Source organism: Anabrus simplex, chromosome 1 (assembly GCF_040414725.1).
Source record: "Anabrus simplex isolate iqAnaSimp1 chromosome 1, ASM4041472v1, whole genome shotgun sequence".
Taxonomy (NCBI): domain Eukaryota; kingdom Metazoa; phylum Arthropoda; class Insecta; order Orthoptera; family Tettigoniidae; genus Anabrus; species Anabrus simplex.
In genome coordinates this window covers 1717089820-1717109819 of record NC_090265.1, presented here as the reverse complement: position 1 = coordinate 1717109819, position 20000 = coordinate 1717089820, and the positions used below count along the sequence as shown (strand labels likewise).

At 41.1% G+C, this 20000-nt stretch overlaps 1 protein-coding gene across 1 annotated transcript in view; it reads left to right on the top strand.

Annotated features, from left to right (window-relative positions):
- The window catches only part of LOC136882207 (arylsulfatase B), a 157694-nt gene that overhangs the window by 12252 nt on the left and 125442 nt on the right, over positions 1 to 20000 (top strand). The window contains exon 2 of the mRNA XM_067154775.2: positions 13161 to 13250. Coding sequence (XP_067010876.2) covers positions 13161 to 13250 — 90 coding nt within the window. The remainder of the gene's footprint in view (positions 1 to 13160; positions 13251 to 20000) is intronic.

Here is a 20000-nt window from a genome sequence, read left to right as displayed (position 1 = left end):
ATAGTAATACAATGGGATGCTACGATGAATTAGTAAGAAAAATATGCATAGCTTATACAGAGTGTATATAGGTTAAACAACGCTATAAGGAGTTTTTATTAGTAAGACTGTTTTTGCATTGATCCTTCTTCTAAACACTGTTTATGTGCACGAATTCTACGTCGAGCAATATAAGAGTACACCCTCCGAGAGGGTTTACTAGGGACAGCCCCCATGGGATCCACCACTCGATCAGGAATCGAAAATGAACCTTGAACCTCACGGTTGAATGCTTGGTGTCTCAGGAAAGCAGATAATCCTGAAACAGGCTATGTAAGACGGAATTCGATGAGGCCAGGAGCCCTCAGCAAACTGAAAATAAATTGGGGGTCCTGTGTTTACCATTCTATAATCCCAAGTTGAGAGAAAGCTATTGTTTCCTCGCTGTTTCTGTGGCCTTTTGTTTTTTAGCCGATACTTCCAACATTCTCCTGCGATAAACATTGAAATGAAATGTCGTATGGCCTCCGGACAGGCCTGGTGCAGGTCTTTTGATTTGACTCCCGTAGGCAACCTGCGCGTGGTGATGAGGATGAAGTGATGATGAAGACGGCACATACACCCAGTCCCGTGCCAGGGGAACTAACCAATTATGGTTAAAATTTGCGACCCTGCCGGGAATCGAATCCGAGACCCCTGTGACCAAAGGCCAGCACGCTAACCATTTAGCCATGTAGCCGGACCGCGATAAGCATTTAGAAGAGCTGATAATGTTGTTGTTGTTCCCCTTAAATGAACAATCAGCTCCACTGTCATTATTCAGTTAGTCATGGATGCCCAAGGACTTTATGAAATATTAAATTGCCGGTTAGAACGACATGTTTACGGAGGTGTTTATAAATGTAATCAAGGAGCACGAGACGAACCGTGTCTTGCCTGTGATCTTTCCAACCGTGATGAACTTTAGAGAATGAAAGAAGGCTAAGCCCTATTGATCGCAATAGTCAAGTGTTTCAGCAGCTTGCGCTGAGGTCTGTCGCGCCTCCTCGCCTAATTCCCGACGAGAGAACCGAAACTACATTAGTACTAACATCGGTGTGCCAAATCAGAAAGAAATGGTGGGGGAGAGAAGGATCGTAGGGCTTAACTACTAGTGTTCATTTCAGGCAGTACCCGGCGGGGGTGGGTATATAATTCCCCTTTAAGTAAATTACCCCCTCCCCCGAAAAAGGCAATTCTATTTTTTCCGTTAGTCACTACACAGTTCAATACAAATATTGATGTCTTTATGAAAATAAGCACAGTAAAAAACACTAATTTCAGTAATGCATTTCTTCTACGTTTCCCTCATTATTTTATAATGAAAGAATCCCCCTCCCCCGGGCACTTTTAGTGGGGTGGAACCTTTGAGATAAAATTGTCGATGGGGGAAAGCTTTCCACCCCTCGCGATTTCGCACCATGACTAACGTCATATTAGCAATTCAACCCTCTGGTTCTGTACTGACTTTATTTTAATATGGATACAGTAACAGCGATTTCATTTCTTCAGATGAGGCCTGGTTCAGCCTGTTAGGGTATGTGAACCCATGTACTTCCTCTGAAAACAATAATCGCCGCCACCAATATGTGAAATCACAGAACACGCGCCATTATGCAACAGAAAATTCCCATACGTACGTCGAAAAGCCGTTGCATAATCTCAAGATTGGTGTGCTATTGTCTGACGCTCCAAGAAGTGTGTGTTATGCCATAACAGAATGTGACCGGAGTTATAAATAGGATCAAGTTGACTGTGAAATGTCGTGAGAGGTTATCTTTCTTTAGTTATTTAGCATTAGGGTTTGGTTTTAATGACTGCAAAGTTATCTGCATACTTGCCATGGAGCAGTAGCGTAGCCGGGATCGGCCGATGGTTACAAAATGATGGTAGAACACAATGAAGGCGCATGAATTACTTGTAATATAAGGACGCTGATACAAGTAAATTACAGATCCGTTGGTTCTACAATTATGTCTCTGAATGTTTATGTGTTTTATCGTTAGTTTCTGTACCTTTCCTTTTTTTTTTAATTCCATGGTGGGGGTTCTAACCCCCCGTAACCCCCCCCCCCCTGGCTACGCCCCTGACATGGAGGCCCCAAGAGAAGTGAAATGTAACGGCTTTCGCCATCTGTAATCTTGTCTCTAAATGGTACGGTAGTTATGTTGATGATAATCATCATCATTATAAATAAATGGCTAAACACATTTTAGTGAGCAATTCCTCATTTTAAAGCATGTAATCCGAGGACTGCGGAAAAGTAGTAGGATAACCGATTTTCTTACGTATTGTTACAGATCTCTGCACATGGTTATCAGGGTATTTAGGGGTTTTACTAATGATGTAAAGGAGAGGGAATATAAGTCTCTGGTAAGACCCCAACTAGAGTATGGTTCCAGTGTGTGGGATGCTCACCAGGATTACTTGATTCGACAACTGGAAAACAAAGAAAAGCAGCTCGATTTGTTCTATGTGATTTTCGACGAAATAGCAGCGTTACAAAAATGTTGCAAAGTTTGGGCTGGGAATATTTGGGAGAAAGGAGACGAACTGGTCGACTAAGTGGTATGTTTCGAGCTGTCAGTGGAGAGATGGCGTGGAATGACATCAGTAGACGAATAAGTTTGAGTGGTGTCTTTAAAAGTAGGAAAGATCACAATATGAAGATAAAGTTGGAATTCAAGAGGACACATTGGGCAAAATTCGTTTATAGGAAGGGGAGTTAGGGATTGGAATAACTTACCAAGGGAGATGTTCAATCAATTTCCCATTTCTTTGCAATAATTTTTTTTTTTTTTTTTTTTTTTTGCTAGGGGGTTTACGTCGCACCGACACAGATAGGTCTTATGGCGACGATGGGATAGGAAAGGCCTAGGAGTTGGAAGGAACCGGCCGTGGCCTTAATTAAGGTACAGCCCCAGCATTTGCCTGGTGTGAAAATGGGAAACCACGGAAAACCATTTTCAGGGCTGCCGATAGTGGGATTCGAATCTACTATCTCCCGGATGCAATGCAATAATTTAAGAAAAAGCTAGGAAAATAACAGATAGGGAATCTGCCACCTGGGTGACTATCCAAAATGCAGATCAGTAGTGATTGATTGATTGATTGATTGATTGATTGATTGATTGATTGATTGATTGATTGATTGATTGATTGATTGATTGATTGATTGATTGATTGATTGATTGATTGATTGATTGATTGATTGATTGACAAAAATCGTCCAATTGTGTACGATACAAGACATAAGCTATAATCGAGAATCCATCCTAGGCCTACGTATGTGTTGGAAATACCAGGTTATATTCGATCATGGATAACACTGACATTGTCGAGGCTTCAGGCAACCTAAAATGTGTTAAAAAGTCAGTGTCACCGTAGTCCTCATAGTATGTAGCGCGTAATTTTTTTATCCAGCTAGGACATTTTATTGCATAATCTTCGTCATATTCTTCGTCGCTGCGATTTTATCTCACAGTTAAATATATTCTAGTCGTCTACCAGCTGTCATCTGGAAAGGCTGTTATCTCACAAGTAAATTTCCCATCTTACCAGCCATGGCCAACCTTTTTCCCCGTAAACTTTTAAACCGAGATAATACCCATTATCAGACATAAAGTTGTTGTTGGTGAACAAAAATTTAACTGTTATCTCCATTCCCTTAGCTGTAAACCAAGATAAAAGTTTTTACTCGCGTTCGTGATTACGGGCCTAAAGGGTCATTTTGTTAACATTATCACAAAGGCAAGAATAGCCTGAAGTATTCCTCAGGATTCTCAGCTGACATATTCATTCTTTGAGTTTGCCTGCCACAGACACGTGGGAGCCGGATTTCTTCACCCACTGAAGCAGCCATGTCACTTGCTGCAATAAAAATGCCTTTACACTTTTCATCGGTATTTTTCTCATCATATTCAACCTTCCTATTACGGTGCCAATGTAAAACAATGCAGATGAAAAATATTGTTCAGGATCTTGCAAGAACTTGCTTAGTTTCACAGTAAGGGCCAAACAGTGAACAGCTCTATCCAAACCAATTATAAATTCACTTCGTCTCAAAGCCGCGCCTAAGGCAACAGCTTTACTTAACGTCTCACTTTCTGGAGCTTCTTCTATTTGTTCAAGAAGCCTTACAACATGTAATATTAGTTGCTGAAATACAATGAAACTATCATGTTTTTCTACCCCATGAGTGGGCCAAAATCCTTTTGACTTGGTCTTTTTTGATTCACTGGTATCAAATTCTGTACTTTGAAGTGCAGACATTCTTTTCGCAGAAGCCGAGACAAACGTTGTCACGGATGAGATAATTCCTAACATATTCTTAATTCGCCTAATATCACAGATTTTTGTAACGCTCAAGTTCAGTTGAAGGCTGAAGCAATTGTGTGTAAAATGTCAGAGGTTGCTCGTTTAAAATCAGTGCTTGGGTTCCAATATAATTACCTGACATGTTTGATCAGACATCAAACCCCGAGCCTAAAAATCTTGAAAGTTTAATCAAACCTTTAAATATAACTAGTGTATGGAGTGGATGGTGGGGGGGATTGGAATAACTTACCAAGGGAGATGTTCAATCAATTTCCCATTTCTTTGCAATCATTTAAGAAAAAGCTGTCCCTCCCTGGATCTGAAACGGTTAGAAAATAGAACACTCTACCTGCTTGCAACGAAATATTTAGTTCCACTGGTCATTTATTCAGACTCCTACACGTATAATCTACACTCAAAATAAATTTCTGATACCATGAAGGAGGAGACGATGTCGCTGTAAGGTAGGGTGGCCAAATTCTGTCTCCCTAGGGATTTCCAGGTTGCACGGCTGGTACCTAATGTTTAGCGGCGCGCACACGCGTAGCATCATCCCGTTGTCTTCTCGTGAGGGTTAGTTGTGTGCACCACGTTTCGTTTCCGTGAGCAAGAAGGATTCATTTTTCATGCTGACAATGAGCATACAAATTAAGAGCCTGTTTTTTCCTATTGTGAGCACTGATATGTGTATGAAATACTGACTGCATTTCAGTCGTGAGGTGTTGTTCCTTGTGTGTAATCGCTACAATAAGGTGGTTGGCGTGATTTACTGTAGCGGCCATTATAATAAATCAGGGAATGTTCGTAATTTCGTCCCCCTCATTTTATTTGTTTTTTATGTTTATTATTATTTTCAGATGGCAAATGCAAGCAGTGGGATAAAGAGGCTATGAAGAAAAGGCTATTAAAGGCGGTGAGGGACAAGATAATGGGTTACAAACGTGCAAGTAAAGCGTTTAACATTCCATGAGCAACACTGAAAGACTATGCTAAAAATATACCAAGAAAACATCTTTCATAAATGACCTTCAAGCAATTAATTATAGGGAAAGTGTTTGGTAAGGTTAGAAAGGAAAAATATATTAAAATTAATAATTTTCATCAATTTGGTGGGGGACGAAATTACGAACACTTTCTTGATAGTTTACTTTTTGTAGTGTTTATGTCAAATATTGACTGCCTTACGTTGTAACAGGTTTATTGTAACTTGTCCGTAAAAGGAGAATATATTCAGTAATATATATACCAATTTCTAGCCTTGTCCATAATGTTCCTGAATTTCTACGATTCCAAAAATTACTACCCCAATTTTTTTTTTTTTTTTGCACCGACACTGATAGGTCTTACGGCGACGATGGGACAGGAAAGGGCAATGAGTGGGAAGGAAGCGGCCGTGACCGTAATTAAGGTAGAGTCCCAGCATTTGCCTGGTGTGAAAATAGGAAACCACGGAAAACCATTTTCAGGGCTGCCGACAGTGGGGTTCGAACCTACTATCTCCCGAATACTGGATACTGGCTGCACTTAAGCGACTGCAGCTATCGGTATTTGTTATTTTCGTTATCATTACAGCGCACGAGACAACTCTACTCGTGGTTAGGAGCGTCTTATAACGTGCTACTTTCAGAGCTGAAAACAAGCAATAATTGTCCAATTTCATTTTAAAATCCTTTCCGAATCTGTTTCTGCGCCCATAAGCACAACAGCCTGGCGTGATTTCCTTCAAAACTCAGACCTCAGACACACACACACACACACATTTCGAAAGTAATAATACCAAATAATCGACCCATGTTCAATAAAAACATATTTTCGGAAGTATTAAGGTTAAAACAGATAGCCTAGTGGCGAGGATACGAAATATGCCGGCTGCCGAAGCCTGTCGCACTCCTCTGGTGCAATGATAAATGACTGATAGATGAAATGTTAATGGAGAGTGTTGCTGGAATGAAGGATGACAGGGAAAACCGGAGTAGCCGGAGAAAAACCTTTCCAGCCTCCGCTTTGTCCAGCACAAATCCCACATGGCGTGACCGAGATTTGAACCACGGTATCCAGCGGTGAGAGGCCGGCGACCTTGTGCGGAATACATACGTTTAAATCAGCTGACGGGACATTTGGCTAAAACATAGCGGAGCCAACCAGAAAGAAGTACTCGTTGGCCACACTGTACATATATAGTCACTGTAGTACCTACCAGTGAGCGCAGTTGGTCAGTGTTACCTGCTCTTGCACATGGTGGAAACGATCTAAGGTTAGTACTTTTCTCTTCAGTCAGTGTAAGAGTATATTGAGTCCTGGACTAACGTGAGCTGCTTTTACATTTCAAATGACGATGGCAGTCTAACTTTGCAACAAGAAGTTTCTACACCACGGCAAGTTATACCTCTTGATAATAACGATGATGAATCGAGAATGTGGTGAAGATCAGTGTAAGGCGGTCGTCGGGTATGTCGATATTCAAAACTGTATGATCGGCAATCAGCACAGTCGGCTGGCATTTAAGAGATCTTAAATCGCTCTATGACCGGTGTTACTATGACGTACAATGGCGATCACCGGATCCCCACTAAGCCTAGAATTACGCGCACTTATCTGTGCTGAAGAGTCCTTGGTTCCAGTTTATGGGACCCTCACCAGGATTACTTCATTCGAGAACTAGAAAAAACCAAAGAAAAACACCTCGATTAGTTCTGGGTGATTACCGACAAAAGAGTAGGTAGCGTTACAAAAATGTTGCATAGTTTGGGCTGGGAAGACTCGGGAGAAAGGAGACGAGCTGCTCGACTAAGTGGTATGTTCCCAACTGTCAGTGGAGAGATGGCGTGAAGTTTGAGTGGTCTCTTTAAAACTAGGAAGGATCACAATATGAAGATAAAGTTGGAATTGAAGAGAACAAATTGGGGCAAACATTCGTTTATAGGAAGGGAAGTTAGGGATTGGAATAACTCACCAGGAGAGATATTCAATAAATTTCCAATTTCTTTGCAATCATTTAAAAAAAGGCTAGGAAAATGACAGATAGGGGATCTGCCACTGGGCGACTGCACTAAATGCACGTTAGTAGTGATTGATTGATTGATTGATTGATTGATTGATTGATTGATTGATTCGTGCATTTCATGAGCATTCTGGGTCTATGACTTTGGAGTATCGGACCTCTAACGTCTACTCCTGTATTTAGTGTTATCCAATTTAAAACCCCTGTCACAACAACCTAATATGAGCACAATATGCCAACATATTACCATTACGAAGCTGAACGGCATTAATTATTTTTTTCAAACCTAGATATTAGAGGCTTACTAAAGCTGAGTCATGTGTAGTCTCTAAAGTTCTGTACCAAGCGCGATATTATTTTCTACTTTTAGCAACGACACACTTCCATTTCCCAACATTTACACTTATGATCTACAGGCTAAATACTATGTAGCAAATAACACATAGTAGAGTGTCCTTGAAGTAAATTCTAAATTGCCATCTCTTTGTAAATGGACTATAAATAATACCCTCAAAAGGCCCAGAATATTATGAGAGGACAAAATGAAACAGTAATTCATATTATAAGTTAGAACCCTAGTAGACGTTATGTTTCGTACCACAAAAGTTACACTGAGCGAGATAGCTGAAAATCAGGCGTTATGTTTGTCGAAGGCTTCTCACGGGCAGAACATGTAAAATATGCATGTTTGAAAGGGTTCAACTCCCCCGCCCTCACCTACCTATTGTAAAGTGCATTTTCTACCTCGTAACAAAAATAACAGAATAAACCGTCGTTCGTATAGCGATATAAACGCTTAGCTAGAGAGCGAACAGCAGAAAGTTCGCAGAGTCTCATTTAAAGCGTAAATTGCGTCAATACGCTGCAGCTCTCTCCGCTCTAACCAGCCGTTAACTGAGCAGACAATCTCATGTTCAATATAGGTATACGTTCAATATCAACACAGAACGGCACATTCTCCGCATCACCAGAATTCGGTACCGCAAAAATTACGGAGCCTAACGTCAAACTGATTACTTTAAAACTAAAATCCTATTATTATTTATTATTATTTAAATACTTTTACGGTTTTCGGAGACGCTGAGGTGCTGGAATTTAGTCCTATAGGAGTTCTTTTACGTGCCAGTAAATCTACCGACGCAAGGCTGACGTATTTGAGCACCTTTAAATACAACCGGAGTGAGCCAGGATCGAACTTGCCAAGATGGGATCGGAAGGTCAGCGCCCCAAACGTCTGAACCACTCAGCCCGGCCGATTATTATTGTTATTATTATTATTATTATTATTAATTATATTTTGCGTGTACATAATTATGAAAACAAGCAACTTCATCCATTCAAAGGGCCCGGGGTTCGATCCCCGGCCGCGTAGGGGATTTCAACTGTTAATTCCTCCGGTTCGGGGACTCTGTGTGTGTGTGTGTTTTTTCGTCTTGGCACACCACACTACCAACCAGCACAGAAACACGTGACAGTGACTGCACCTCTTCACAGAGACTTGGAATCGGGAAGGGCATCCAGACATAAAACTAGGCCAAGTCCAGATCAAGTGATGATCTCAGTAAAAAAGAGGGAAATTTAAAGAAGAATCAATTTGTTTGACAAAAAACTTTCCGTTCCGTACAATGCCTGTCTATATCTTTTATGACATTCGGCTTATGCCTGTCTATATCTTTTATGACACTCGGCTTATATTTTTTAACTGTAGATCCCGGGATGACTGGTATTGCGATATTCAAATGAGAAGGGAGCTAAGAGTCCGTTGAAATGCTTTTTGCTGATTATTTGAAAACGGTCAACATTGATTTCTAGTTACTTTCTAACTGTTCGGTTCGATTCAGTGTCGCCAGTCATAGAGTTTAGGGACGTTACTTGCCGATGCGACGTCTCGTGTGTTGACACTATCTAATCATATTTTTGTCATGACTTGTGAGATTATACACACTGCCACTGCCGTGTTGTTAAAATCACTACTATGAGATTTGCGAGAATAAGTAAAACATAGGTATTTTCTTTTTCTGTAGTACTGTAAATACGTTTGGAATAACACCAGGTAAGTCGAATTGTGCCGCGTTCGAATAGTGTATAAAGTAGATGGTGTGAGATGACAAACGCCGGTCTTATTTCGACCAATTATTATGTAAAGAATTAAAATGGGGTGTCTGAGAAGTTAGAAAAATCTACATGAACACCTCGGAGAAGGAAAGGAACATTATCTACTCCATTCTATTTTAGAAAAGAATGGTTACATAATGAAAGAGTCGGACCTTCCCCTCGAATTAAACTGCGGAGGTAGCAAGAAAGAATGAAGTTATGTGGCCATTACCTTATGGATGTTCTGCTGATCGACGAAAGAGGCGGCCCCGACTCCTGCCTTAACACACACACTTATACAGACGGTGATCAACTGGTAGGTTCAAGATCATTCAAGACTAATCAGGACACACCCTCTTAAATTTTATTGGCTAACACAAGGTGAACAAGAAATGCGGGATTGGTTGAAAATTAATTACAAAATTACATGATTGGCTAGATTCAAAACTGGCGGAAAGAAAAGGAAGTTTTGCCAACCCAAAATTAAATGAACATCGATCAGTTATGGAAAACCTAGAAAAACAAAACTTCTTTAAGTTGTAAGTTCCTTCACCTTGCACCAGAGTGCGTAATCAGAGTTTTTAGTAGTGTCATATGTGGAAAAAATGTCCAAACTTCTTGATGAATGGCAAACAAAACAAGGAGAAATTCAATCAGTTTAGGAAACTTCACTTACTTAGTATTTCAGTGGTGACATCATCTGATTAAAGTTCCAATTTGTTGCGTTATTAGTTTCACTGTTTGACCAATAGAGGAGTTCATTTAGGCGCTAATCTTGAATGCGCGGCGTTATTATTATTATTATTATTATTATTATTATTATTATTATTATTATTATTATTATTATTATTATTATTATTATTATTATTATTATTATGTAAAAAGTACTCTCAGCAGCAGAACCATCTGAACTCTTCTCTAGTGAAGTTAAATACCCAATGTCAACCTAAATTGTCATCCTCTTATCAAACTAAACTCCATAATTATGCGCTATAATTTCACAACAGTTATCAGACTGCAGTACTGTATTAAGTTTTGCCTCCTTTCCAGTCACGAAGACCTATAAACGTATGCTCTCTCACTGTATAAATACTGGCCGCGAGATCTTCCGAAGACGAACGCCATTAGTGCATAATACAAAATGAAACCACTGGAGGGCGGCTCTTTAGATATCTTCCGTCCAGTACATTCAAAAATGTTAGGGCAGAGAGCGAACATGCTTAAGCATCATGAATATTAAAGTATTAAAGCGATTATTAAGTTTTAATGTTCATAATGTAGCAATACCAATTTACAAAATGTATAAATAGGTACTGTACTTGGAATTGATGGTCGTATACTGTATTTGTTGACTGTGTGTATGTCGGGTGGAACACAACAGATCGATTAACATTGAAGAACATAACCTTTGATAATCTTTGAATCGAATAGTGGAAAATACAGTACATGTAAACTTTCAGTAGTAGTAATCATTTAGTACAAACAAAGCCAAACTATGGTATTTACCAGTTGCTTTTGTCATTATGTGATTTCAGTTATATTCCGCTGGTAAATGATTATGGAAAGCTCCACCTCCTGGCCGAAAATGCGCCCAGTTGGAGTACAGTGGCTGTTTTTGCGAGCCAAGTTCGCCCATTTGGGTTACGAATGTTCCTGAGTAATCAAATTATGGGTCCAAACTTAGTTACGTTTCTAAAGCTAAATTTACAGTTTCTAAATAAATAACATTTGTCTTCAATTGCCCCATGTAAGCAAATTTCGGCCTTCATTTCAGAGGTAACTTGTGTTGTGCGTTCACCTCTCTCTTTAACTTTCGCCCTTGTGTCTTGATAGCTATGTGGGGGCTTCAACCTCGTTTTGGAATTGTTAAAAGAGAGCATGTAAAACAATGGAAAAAACCATATATTTGCTGGTGGTTTTTCTCAAAAACGTCTCCAAATTTTGACCAAGCTGGATAGTTTTCGTTACCACGATCCATTCACCGGATAGAACCTTTGCCCGGCCATCTTGCCTAATAGTACTAACATTAATACTTTCCTTTCTATCACATTTATTTTTAACTACGCCAAAAACAGCTTCGTCGTCATTAATACCATCTATTACTTCGGTTTCCCTGCATAGCTCATCTAGTTTTACCAGCACCACGTCCAGAATATTCTTCCCTCTAGTTGGTTCCATCATTTTCTGAATCAGCTGTCCTTCCCTTATTTATTTGTCATTTGTTGATCATGATTCCTGTCGTTCGCATTACCTTCCCAATTGACATTTGGTAAATTGAGAACACCCGCTACAAGCACGTCCCTTTTCATATCCTTTCCCATGCTGCTGATTATCTTATCAAATAATTCCGAATCAGCGTCAGCGCTATCCTTTCCCGGTCTGTATACTCCAAAGACATCAAGTTGCCTATTATCGATTCGTCTTCAATATTCGTAAAGACTGTCACGTAACATCTTACTACAAAGCCGCAGAGTGGTTGAAACTCAGGGATAGACGATCATACTCAGCTGCTTGTTTACTTCTGAGAATTTTCAAATCTAATGCTCCCTCATATTTGACCAAGTCCTTTGTCCAGATGAGTCAAGTGCACGACCGGGACAATAGGTTTACAGCTAACACCCTTCAGGTTCCACAGCATCGTACGGTAAAGTGCAATAAGTCGTTCATTGTCACTGCCTCTCAATTATACAACGATCTTAAACTATATGAAATTCAGCAAAGTAGTGTTGGAACTCAGAAAAAATATCTTAAATACCGCTACCTTTCCACTTATTAAGCCATGTAAATGAATTTTCACCAAATTAATTAAATAGTACGAAATATCATAATTCCCTAGATACATTTTAGATGCTCAGTTTTACTCTTAATTCATCCTCGGCTTTAAAATTCTTAGGTTTCTGTTTCGTCTTCTGTTCCTTGTTAGTATAGTGTATGTTTATGAAATGTTAAAGTATTATTGTAACCTCCTAGATGTTTAGTTTTTAATCTTATTCTTATATCCTCAGTAGGAAAATGTATCTTACGCTTTTTATGTATTCTTTCATTAGATTTTGTATGTTAGGTGATACATTTAAGTTAAAGTGGCAGTTAGTTACAGCCAAAGGGAACTCTGGTCCTACTTGTAATTAACTTTAAATAAATATATTTCTATTTCTATCTTCAGAGAAGAGCCTTACACCTAGAATTTCATGTTTGTCATTTTTAACTTTTGCATAGCTTAAAAATACTTCTTTCTTCTTTCAGTCTTTTGCTTCGTGCACTCTGCTCGTTTATAGGAAGGGGAATTAGGGATTTGAATAACTTATCAAGGGAGATGTTCAATACATTTCCAATTTCTTTGCAATTATTTAAGAAAAGGCTAGTAAGACAACAGATAGGGAACCTTGCACCTGGCCGATTGCCTTAAATGCAGATCAATAGTGATTGATTTTGACTGAACGCATATGGTTCCTGTGAGGTGTCACTCGGCAAGCAATCCGCTCTGCCACGATGACAGCATCGATCAGCTTCGTGCAGATCGTCAAGCTTTACGAAGAATTATCTGCTGTCACTCTCGCACCACAGTACACTATTCTGAACCTGGGATCTTGGGATCCGAAGGACGACACACCACCACTAATTCTTCGAAGGGAGTATCAACAAAAACGTTACACTGGCTGTAGCAACAATACCTTACTGTTCTCGTGTACTTGTTTTACCTACAATTGTTATGAAAGTTTGTATTTTTCAGATGTGGTGCTTATTGTGCACGTTGGTCCTGATAACGATGGTCTCTGCATCCAGCAAGCCGCACATAATCCTTATAGTAGCAGACGACTTGGTAAGTCTATCTCCTGTCTCATGGACTCACACCGCAGCGATATGCCATGAACATCTGTCCGAGATCCAGTTCGATTAAAGATAGTAATTTCACAGCTTAAAAAATTAGTGCATCCTAGAACTCAGAGGGGCTAAATAATGATCCTTAACTAAGTCAGTGGTAATCAAGGAGACAAAAACAGTTTCACAATCGTCTTGCGAAAGGGAGCCTAATAATTCAAAGAGCATTTATTTACTCGAGTCAGAAGCAATAACGTACAAAGCTGCAAAGGAATATTACAATTGTTGTTGTTTGAGTCATCAGTCCATAGACTGGTTTCATGCAGCTCTCCATGCCGCCCTATTCTGTGCTAACCTTTTCATATCTACGTAACTACTGCTTCTTATATCTGCTCTAATCTGCTTGCCATATTCATACCTCGGTCTACCCCTACCATTCTTAACACCTACACTTACCTCAAAAACCAACTAAACAAGTCCCGGGTGTCTTAAGATGTGTCCCATCATTTGAGACCGTAGAGTGTCCTGTACAGCTCATTGAAATCATAGGTGCCTTTCTACCTTATTAAAATCACTTCTAAAGGTCGCGTCATTGGTAGGATTATGGGCGATGGGGAACGAGCAGCGTCTGGCTAGAACGGAGCCCGCGAAAGATCGCCTGGAAAACAAAGGGAAGGTTGGACTGGAGCCAAGTCCCCGTAAAAAGCCCTCTCAACTCGCAGACAGAGTTGGAGATATGACGCGACGCTACCATAGTCAAACACGCCCCGAGGTGTGGCCTATTTTCCCAGGGATCCAAACTAACAGAAGGTACTTCCGGTTTTTATGCACGTTCACGGGTGCCAACGTCGAACTTTGGTGCGCAAAAATTATAAGATATTTTGATCCATACATGGGAAAATTATGGGAGGCACACCAATGAATAGAGCTGAATTTCCTGCGTATCCCAGACTAAAAATATGGAATACTTTATTCAGGGGACGAAAGGAGATCACCAGATGTCCAACCGTGACATGTCGCAAACACATGTGAACGTGAAGCGTCCCCCAAGCTAAGAGTCGCGCTCAAAGATCACTCCTCCCCCAGATGACGCTGATGGAATAATTAAAGGCGGGAAGAAAATTACGTGAAAAAGGCCTATCGTCGGTAGACCTAGGTTTGTTCAAATAAAAGAGGAGAGAGAGGGTAACAATACGCACCATTTAAATGTTTTGAATTCCCGGGATGAAAGTAGCTGCTGTCCTTAATGAACCGTGAATCGTTTACGCCCATTGTCTTCCGGTGTGTAGACCATAAAGGCTGGGCTGGCCCTAGCGGGAGACAGTCCCTAGCGATCGCTGAGAGGGGACAGTGTGTCACATTGTGCTTGAGTTTTTACAGTCCGAAACCTATTGACCGCATACTAAGACAGTGTTATTGTGTCCGTCGCGGCTGTGAAATACGAAGCCTTTGTGAAGTGTAGACGGGAAGCCAAGCGAGCCTAGGCGAATGTCTCTGTGCCGCATGTCAATTAAATAAGCTGCGAGCATAATTTATAAATGAGTAGCGGGATTCGGCTATGGACAATGCCGACCTAAATAAGTCCGTGATATTAATAAACTGGTATCACCCAAATTGCTACTCTAAGCCAAGGTTCTCAAGTGTCGTGAGCCACCCGGTTCATGCTGTGAACGCGCCCGCCGTGATTAGAATGACCTGCTTATTCATGGTGTAAACTCTGTGTGTGTGTCGCGGTGGACAGAGGACCGTGTGACGAGTGGTGGTGTGTTACCCCTTTGGATTACTCTAAGATTTCAGCAGTGAATGAGCTATCCAAGATGTCGTACTTGTGTGGACCTGGGTTGAAGGACAGCAGGCCCGTTTTCAGCGTCGAGGCCATGCAGCAGTAAGCTCCGCCTTGGGTCTCCCGTGGAAGGAAAAACCACGGCCACCAAACAGATGAGTGACGTCAAATTTAAGTTTCTTAGCACGGTAATGTAGAACCGGTTGTAGGATGAGCTTTCCTGTGTAATACCAAAATGTTGTAAAATAATGCATGTTGTAATATGGAAATTTTATTGTTCTTTATCATGTTAACGTAAAACTCAAGGGAGCTAACTCCCCGGACGACCCATTTGTTTTTCTTAATGATTAATTTATCGTGAGAGGTTATTCTTAGTAATATATAGAATATCCTAGCAAGTATGGGAAACAAGGATAGGAGAATATTTGAGTTCCCCTAGGGGTGGTTGGAACAATAGTGGACGAGCAGGGAAAACCATGTCCAAAGGCTGTTAGTTAATGTCCAACATGGCTATCGTATTTGCTGGGGAATCTCATGGGTCAGTCAGACGATGCATGCGAGCTTATACATATAATAACTGCATGTGCAGCAAGAGAGAAGAGATCCTGACCGAGAGAGGTACATAAATGTGTTATTTAGGTATAATTGTGCGGGACAGTGTGCGAGTTTCCCGTGATTCTTGATTATTTTACCAGAATTGTATGGAGTTTTTTGTCTGCAACCGGGATGCGACCCAGGGAAGCCAGAGTCTTATGTATGGTAGGAATATAAATATATACATAACTTTTGGGGGATGAGCGGAAGCGTGGAACTGAGTAATCATGAGAGTCCTATGCACAAGGGAAGAAGGTACGCGATATGAGACGTAATGAGAGGGCCGAATGCCCAGATAGTTTTACGATGAGATGATTCGGAAGTGATGGTGCCCACAGTCGGCGCTCTACGAGAAGAATGAGAAGGTATAGAATAAATGAGTAATTCTTGGGAATTCTGCGGTAAGATGAATAAACAAATGAAGTAGGCCATAGATATGTGTCTCCGAGAAAGGAGGGCTGGCCGTTGTGAGTGAGAGAAGAATCCGGCGTAGCTAATGAATGAGTGATGGTTGCAGTACATCGAATGACCTTCCCTTCTTTTTTTTGTTTTGTGAGTGTTTAATCCTCGCTTTTCTTAACAGGGCGGCCCTGCTGTGCTATTATAGTTAAGGCTCGAGGCTCTGGGTCTCCCCCGTGACTGCTTGTTGTCTTAAATGGTTCAGCTAAGATCACTTCTGTCAATGATAATATCACGGTGATTTAGAAGGTAATTAATAAATGATTGTGGATCTCCCCCAATATCCGGTAATATGAGACCGTAGCTAGTTTAGGGATTTTTCAGGAATGTACCTCTCAGTCGGGATTCGTCCAGTTCGAGCCGCGTGGTCAGAATGGGCTACCTTGGGCAAGCTTCCATTAAGCTTGCGCCGGGGGCAGAAGACAGTAATTACCATGTTTTTTTCTTACAGGAAGGGCCCCTTTTATGCATGATGTGTATATATGTGTGTGTGTTTAGTATTTAATGTGCATTTATTTTGAGTTCAAACAGAACAGATGTTCAACGTTGTTGTGTCTTGGTGACAGATAAGGGAAGTCCGGGGGTTTTAGCTAATGGTATGTGTGTTTTGTCTATGTATTATGTAAATATCTCTTTTAATATGGTAATCATGTAGTACAGGAACCGGTTAATTACGTGCTAAGAACAGGATGTACTATGAAGAGGGACATCAGCTCATCTCACGGTGTGATCGACAGAATATTGAAATGTAATGAAACGTTATGTACTAATGAGGGAAAGATAGACGATAGTGGTCGCAAAACCTCAATTATACCTTGGTGAAGACGACCCCTTCAGGCGAGTCAAAATTTAAAGTGTCAATTATTTTCTTTTCCTCCCGTATGCGGAGAATTCATTGTTTAGGGTTGTTTTTTCTATTATGTCCTATTTTGAATAAACTAGTATTCGTAACCCCCATTATATGATTCTTGTCATTTGTAGTTATGCTAAGCAGTATCCAGTAACAGTTGAACCCAGTGAATCCTACTTTCAGATAACATAAGGCCCCATCTTAAATATTTGTTTTTTCTTTTTCTTTCGAACGTACCACCCCCCAAGTGCTCGAGCTGCCGAGGCCAGCACAGAAAGTAGGAGGGGAGTGGTTCCAAACTCGTTAGGCAATTCGAGCCGCTCTTCACTCTAGTCTCATCCGTGGGTGTTTACCCTGTTATGTAGAGGTATTCTTAATTGCGGGTCATCCATTCGAGGCCCGGAAGGGTGTACATTCTATATCTTCTTCTCGTCAAATTCAGCCACAAGGATCTCCTCTCACCAAATCGATTCAGTATGTTTTCATTCGTGATTCGATCTATCCATCTCACCTTCAGCATTCTTCTGTAACACCACATTTCAAAAGCTTCTATTCTCTTTCTCTCTCAGCTAGTTATCGTCCATGTTTCATTTCCACACAATGCTACCCTCCAGGCGAAAATATTCATAAGCGTCTTTCTAATTTATATATGAATGTTATACAACGGAAAAATAAATGAATGAAATGTCTCTGTGTAGGTAATCTTTGCCCATAAACGGGCCACTATCACAGCCTACCGTTAAGTCTTGTCTTGTGCGAGAGTATGTGCACAGTCACCAGTGTTGCCAACTCTTCATCCTAAAATATCGCCAAGTTCTTCGATGAACGTCTCTAAACATAACTAATTCTTTTGTTAAAATCGCTATGTAAAGTCGCTAACATAAAATCACCAGTAAACATAACTAAAATGGATATACCTATGCAGAAAATTTATTTCATCTTCATTGTATTCCATTTCGTCTTCAGCAAACGATGTAGATTTTGAAGTGGAAGGTTTCTGAGCTGTTGATTGAGCAGGTAATAGTTCAGCCGTTGTGGAATAAGCATTTTTAGTGCCGATCTTCCTGATCACCTTCTGTGGAATTTCGTAGGAATAGCAGGTTTTTCCGAGAAACTTAAAACGCATTCCTGATATGCAAGCCCTTTACGCCCTTTTGCCATTTACGCGGTCGCTCAGCCCCAAGACATAAGGTCGCCATTCAGCGTTAAACCCCATGAATATAGCATGTGCAATAAGTCCTACACCATCTCCCTAGTCCCATGTGTAGCCACCAGCTAGTTCCGAGTTCAGCTTCCAGCGTTATGCCCCCTATGAATGAAACACATGTATTTAGCCTTACACCATCTCCCTAATTCCATGTGTAGCCGCCATCTTATTCCAAGCTCACCTCCAAGTCCCCTGAGGGTATCTTCCAATGTTACGCCCCTATGAATCAAGGACATGTCCTATCAGTACAATGTGTGTAGCCGCCATCTTTAGTGTAGCCACTATCTTGTTCACCACGGGAGTACCTCAACATCACGCAGACAGTTCATAAACACACGTGGCTTTTGTGGACGAACATTATCCTGTTGAAAAATGCCACCACTAGATTGTTGCATGAGAGGCCGCAGGATGCCCATGACGTACCGTTGTGTTGTCAAAGTTCTCTCAGACACTACCAGCCGTGATCTGAAGTCATGCCCGATGGCTCGCCATACCATGATGCCACGAGTAACACTGCTGCGCCTCTCCAAAACATTAGAAAAATGGGACCTGTCCCAAGGCTACCGCCATACTGGCAGACGATAGTCATCCAGGGTAGTGTAGAAATGCGATTCATCGCTGAACACAATGCGATGTCATTCATCAGCAGTCCATGCTTCCTGATCACGGCACCACTCCAAATGCAACCGTTTGTGTTGTAGTGGTAATGGCAGCCTACTCATGGGACGGTAATTCCCTAATCCAGCTGCCGCTAGTCTCCGGCCAATGGAGAGGGATTATACAGAATGTTGCAGGAAGTCCATTACTTGTTCTCGGATGGCAGGTACGGATGTGAAAAGGTTACGATGTGCTTGATACACAATACGTCGATCCTCCCTTGTGGTGGTCACATGTGGTTGACCGGAACCTTGGTGACAAGCATGCCTACCCTCACATTCCCATGTAGTCCAACAATGGGCCACTGTCACATCTGAATGTCCCACAGATCTGGATATTACACAATTCGACCAGCCGGAGATCCACAATGTGGTCCCTTTGAATTTGTTTTACGTCACACTGACAGAGAGAGGCCTTATGGGATGGCGGGGTAGGAAAGGCCTAAGAGAGGTTTGGAAGCAGCCGTGGCTTTAATTGAGGTGCAGCCCCAGTATTTGCCTGTTGTGAAAATGGGAAAGCACGGAAAATCATCTTCAGGGCTGCCGACAATGGGGCTTGAATAAGAGATCCCTTTCAAACTCTGTCAGGTGCTGATAACGTTGACTCATATGAGTATGCGGCATCTTTGTGTCCTTTACAGTGACCAGTTAACATCTGACGTTGTTCACGCCCCTTATCTACTCTACCAGGCTTGGTACCAATACTAAATACGAACAACACTAATGCATTCTGGTGGCCGTTTTACCTGTCACAGAGAAATGCGACTCCATCCATTTATATATCCGCCCATGGCACGTACATGTACGAAATTACACCGACATCCGACTATTTCTTCTTGGTGCTTCATTTTTTGTCAGGTAGTGTACATACTTTAAGGGGAACGATCAGTTCGTTCATCAGCCTGCTACCGATTCCATCCATATGACTCGCTTGTCCTTCTTTAGCAAGTTATTCTCAGAAAGCCGAATACTGACACTGTTCAAATTCTAGCATCGTTAAACGAGTGGTGTCGTTGGGTTGTTACAATGATTTTAAGGATCGTTTATACTAGGCCATTTTGACGTAGCAACAAGTCCGTTCGTCGCAGACATAGGGCATCAATATGAAGGCAAATAACTGATATAAGCATTTCTCAGCATCGTGTTGGGCACATAACAGGCGCAATTCAGTCTCGTATAAAAATGCGGTGTGGCTATTACGT